The sequence below is a fragment of the Manacus candei genome, unplaced genomic scaffold (genome assembly GCF_025592945.1).
Source record: "Manacus candei isolate 608988 ecotype Guabito, Panama unplaced genomic scaffold, ASM2559294v1 h1tg000008l, whole genome shotgun sequence".
Classification (NCBI taxonomy): domain Eukaryota; kingdom Metazoa; phylum Chordata; class Aves; order Passeriformes; family Pipridae; genus Manacus; species Manacus candei.
In genome coordinates, this window is record NW_026138056.1 from 20,670,065 (window position 1) to 20,674,766 (window position 4,702).

General features: G+C 44.2%; 1 protein-coding gene across 3 annotated transcripts in view; it reads right to left on the reverse strand.

Annotated features, from left to right (window-relative positions):
* TOX (thymocyte selection associated high mobility group box) overlaps window positions 1–4,702 on the reverse strand; it is a 224,155-nt gene that overhangs the window by 218,848 nt on the left and 605 nt on the right. For 2 of the 3 annotated variants that reach the window (XM_051771867.1, XM_051771865.1), the window contains exon 1: window positions 3,170–3,548. The exons of the other annotated variant lie outside the window; for it this stretch is intronic. In XM_051771867.1, coding sequence (XP_051627827.1) covers window positions 3,170–3,313 — 144 coding nt within the window. In that variant the 5' untranslated portion in view covers window positions 3,314–3,548. Of the gene's footprint in view, window positions 1–3,169; window positions 3,549–4,702 lie in introns of those variants that run through there. 3 annotated transcript variants of the gene reach the window in all.

Sequence of the window (4,702 nt, forward strand, 5' to 3'; positions counted from 1 at the left end):
GCACACCTGAGGCTTGCCCAAAACTCTAACACTACATACTAAGGTCTAGTAACACAGGAAAGAAAAGTCCATTTCCCTTCTTCCTATGTGGTATTTTTGAAACTAAAACCCTTAACACTTGAAAATCAACAGTCAGCCATAATGCAACTGTTCAATCTTTCCTTTAAAAAACAGCAACAAATTTAAAGTATGATTCTAATGCAGCAGAGGACAAGTAGTTCTTTAAGTGAAAAAAATACATTCAGAATAAACAATATGAGCATAATCTAAAATGCTGTCAAAACAGTAACACAGCATTTCAACTTTAGAGCTGCCCTTCAGAGCACTTGCTTGTCACAATTCTGAGTTTCAGATAGAGACTGGATGGAAGAATGCCACTGGAAATAATGTACACTTTGTAAACAGCCATGGAACATTGTATTTAGAGTAGTCTCTATGGTAGAGTTAAGTTTACACAATAAATTAGTCTAAATGCCGAGTATAAATATATGCACTTTTGCTCTGTGGAATTCTGATTACGAGTGGGATTTTACCTGCTTACAAAGCACTGTATTATATCTCCTTATCCACTTCTACCCAATGCCACTCTGTTTTTTTCATTTTGAAAGGTTTTGCTTCCCTCTCCCTCCTTTTTCCTCTTACTCCTCACTTTAAAAACAACTACAGTCTATCATTTTACCTCTGCTGTCTGGCTGTATTTTTCCACTGCACTGACAACTACCAGTGAATACAAGAAAGATGAGTTGTAGGCTCCCGTATTTTTGAACAAGGTAGCAAATCACAGAAGAATCCAGTGCATAATTCTGCAGGGCTAACCATTGGGAGCAGTAAAGACCATTATTTTCTGCCTACTGTTGGCAGAGGTCAGCATCCCTGTCATTAGCTGTGTCAAACTATAATTATATAACTGCACTTTATGTGAGCAGATATCTGAAAACACTGCAAAGTTGCAAGTATTAAAATTAAAATATACCAATCCTTCTTACAGTACTGATCAAAGCAGTCTTTGGAGATGACACTTCAATGTAGAAAGCCACAAGGCTGTTATTTATTGCTCTTTACATAAACATTTAAACTTATCATTTCAAGCAGCTCAAAATCAGTGGCCATATTCTTCTATCAAATTAAGACACTTGGATTATCAAAGTTATTTCTTTTATAGCATTGAACTCAATTACGGAATGTGATGCTTCCCAAAATAAACTTCAACCGAACAGACTATTCACATTAGCCTGTACATATCTGAAATGTAATTATGCTTCAAGTTTCAAGAGTCGAACAGTACAACCCCAACCCTAAATCTGTCCAATGTAAGAGCTCCACTATGTTATTTCAAAGGCTGACCTATATACCACAGCATACCGTCCATTCTGTCTGTTTGTATAAGAGATACCTCACACAGTTGTCATAACCAACATTGTTTGCATTGTTCTTTCACTTTTCTCTCTTCATGGGTAATGCAAAAGAAACAAGGAAAAGTCTGTATAACAATATATGCAGAATATAACGAGCTTTCACAGCAGATACAGAAATATTAGGCTAAGATGCTTAGAATGCTATTTTAGGTTTATAAAATAAAGATCTAAGCAGTCTTCTGAAACAAAGCCTGTCAACTGAAAATTGTAAGATAAGACGTGAATGTTTGAATCTACATTATTGCATTTTCCTTTGGCTACAGAAAAGTGCATGTCAATACCTCCCATGCATGTGCCTGGGAACTCTTATACTATGAGCAATCATCTGACCAGGAAAAAAACTAGCGCTAACAGAACAATTAGAAAACCTAAAAGGCTAAGCATTTGTGGAATACATTCTAAATTACCAGCAGCTCAAGTAAACTTAAAATGTAAAGAATCTAAGTCTGGTAAATTTGTAAAAGAAAATGCATCACCAAAACCCAGGTATGAAAAATAGGGCCAAATCCTCTAATAAGGGCCAAAAGCAAGTTTTAACTAACTTTACAAGAACCAAAATCCAGTTTCGAATGAGTTTTGCAGGTTAAGACCTAATGAAGATCAGCATTCTGACCCAGAGCGTGGATCCATCATACTCCATCATCTCCATCTCCTTTCCTGGGAGAGATCACTCAAGCAAACACTCAACCAAATACACCGAACACAAAATTCTGCAGGTCTCCTGCCCTTCAAACTCCCTAAATACACAGAGCCTGAAAATGAGTGACAGAGCAACACTGTAACATGACGACACGTTTAGAACAAGTCAGATAAGTTTTCACAGCAATGTTAATCATGCTGGGTGAAGGGGGTGAAAACCGAAATGTTCACTAAGTGTATGCCTCCAAAGGGGCCTGGCAAACCTACTCTGTCCATTTAATGTAATCAGTGGTCAGTGGCAAAGACATCTGAAAAAGACATTTGTTCAATACTCAGTATCTTATACTGAAACATTCTTGGTAAGTCTTTTCCAAGCATAAAACATATGTCTTATGACTGTGCACTTTTAAGCACATTATCAGTTCAGGCAAAGTGAAATAGAAGAGTTGCAACTTGTCTACAGAATGAGTGTCTCATTTGCATTTAAAAAGAACAGTTTGCTCCCTCATACATGGCATGACTTGAAAGAAGCTTTAGCCAGCTAGTAAAGAAATTCTGGAAACGACTTTCTAAATTAATTTATTCGATTTGCAGTGCAACACACCAAAAATTATTTAAGGAATTTAATTGGAAAATGATTTAATATATTAAAGTAATTCCTGATTTTCCAAAGCATTTAACTTTTAAATTAAATCTGGTACACTATCTCAAGAATGATGACTGAAATGTGTATTCAAGTCATTACCTTCTTTCTGAAGCTTTAAATCATTGATAGGTTTAATAACGTCTGTCCAGTTTCACTGCCAAACGGGTCGTCAAACACTTTGGTGCTTATGTCATTAATATCAGCCCAGGATTTTCACATGGCAACATTGCACTGTTACAATTTACAGAACTGACAATAGAGAAAATAACAGCAAGCCATAGAAGAAATGCAGCAGTAGCCCCATGATTACTTAGAGCACTAACAAAAAAATAATGCACACATAAATGCTCCTACGCATCTGAACTCTTCCTGCTGAACAAAGTTCATTCCTGGCACAAACTTCCAGTCTATAGGGCAGGTTTACCAGATGCTGCAAAACAGTTACTTAAAACAGTGCTAACAGTCATACCTCTGGGATCTCTCTTGAAATATCCTTAGGCATCCACCACAAAGGGCCAGATTTATCCCTGGATTCTATAACTCCATTGAGTATATGTGAAATGCAGCCAGGATGAATTTGGTCCTTTCTGTTGTGATTGGTAGATGCGACCATGTGGGAAATCTTTCCGGAAAACTGAGAGGGCTTCACCCGGGCGCCGCAGCCTCCGCGCCTCAGCACAGACACACGCTATTTTGCTGTTTATCTCTGAATCGAGGCAGCTGCTCGGGATGAAAGGGACGGCTCGGAACGTCTCTCTGACACGTGAGACCGTCACAATAGCCGGGCGCGGGACCGGGCTGTCCGCCGCGGGCCGAGCCGAGCCGGGCCGGGCCGGGCGGGTCCCCGCGCCCCCCGGACCCCGCCGCCCCCCGCACCCGCGGCCGGCCCTGCGGAGCCTGCGCACGGCGGGGTTTGCGCTGCCAAAAGCCATCTGCTGCCGCAGCCCGCCACGGGCTGCCACGGCGGGCTCCCGAGCGAGCGCCCGAGCGCGCAGGTTTGAACACATCGCTCTCTCCCGGCTTGCTCCCCCCTTGGCCGGGGTGTGCTCAAAGGAGTGCTCTGGGCAACTCGCACTTCCCGATCGTTTCCTACAGCCACCGTTTTATGCATGTGCAAAGCCCATTCCGTAACAGCAGAGAAAGTGCAGGTCATGCATAAAGCACCAGCTGGCTCAGGCCACAGCGGCAGTAACAATGCAGGAACCCCAGCCCCCTTCCTCGGCAGCAAAAGTCACGCAAAGTGTTCCCGGACCGTAGCACCAAACTCTGGGAACCAGACTCAGGATTTGGGCGAGCGCGGGCCTCCTCTGTGGTTCCTCCTTCCCCTGGGCTCGGGAACCTAAAACTTAGGTCTGCTCAGGTACTGACCCTATTTGCAGAGGTTTAATCAAGTTACAGAGAAATCGGTAAGGCAGTTGCACAGCTGGGACAGTGTCGAGCCAATGTTCTGAACCGACTTGTCACCGCTATACACACTTATTGTGCATATAGAGAGATGTGTATGTGTATGTATGTCACACGCATACAAACATAGATACCCAAACGCGCTCCCGGCACCGCCAAGTACCGCTTTGACACACGAACTGCAGGGCAGAGTTTTTGCCGATTTGTGGGGGGCGCGATCTTTCTCATTAACAGAAGCCTTGGAAATTCAAGTCCCCCGCATCAGCATCCCCGTCCACGCCGTTTCTCCGAAAAGATGTTATGGAAAATGCCTCCCCAACCCACCCCCCCGCTCCAGCCGCCCGCCCCCAGACTACTCCGGGGGTTTAATTTGGGGTGCCTGCGGGGGAGCCGGTGTGTGTCCCGGCGGCACCGCTCCGCGGCGGGCGGCACTGCGCTCCCCAAACCCCGGCAAGTACCGCTGCCCTCCCTCCGCCTCGCCCGGGAACTTGGTGCGCCGCTCGCCAAAGCGCAGCGCCCGCTCATGCAACACGCCGCGACAACAGCACACACCGACAGCACAGATAAAACACCTCGGACGACACAAAACACGAGTCAC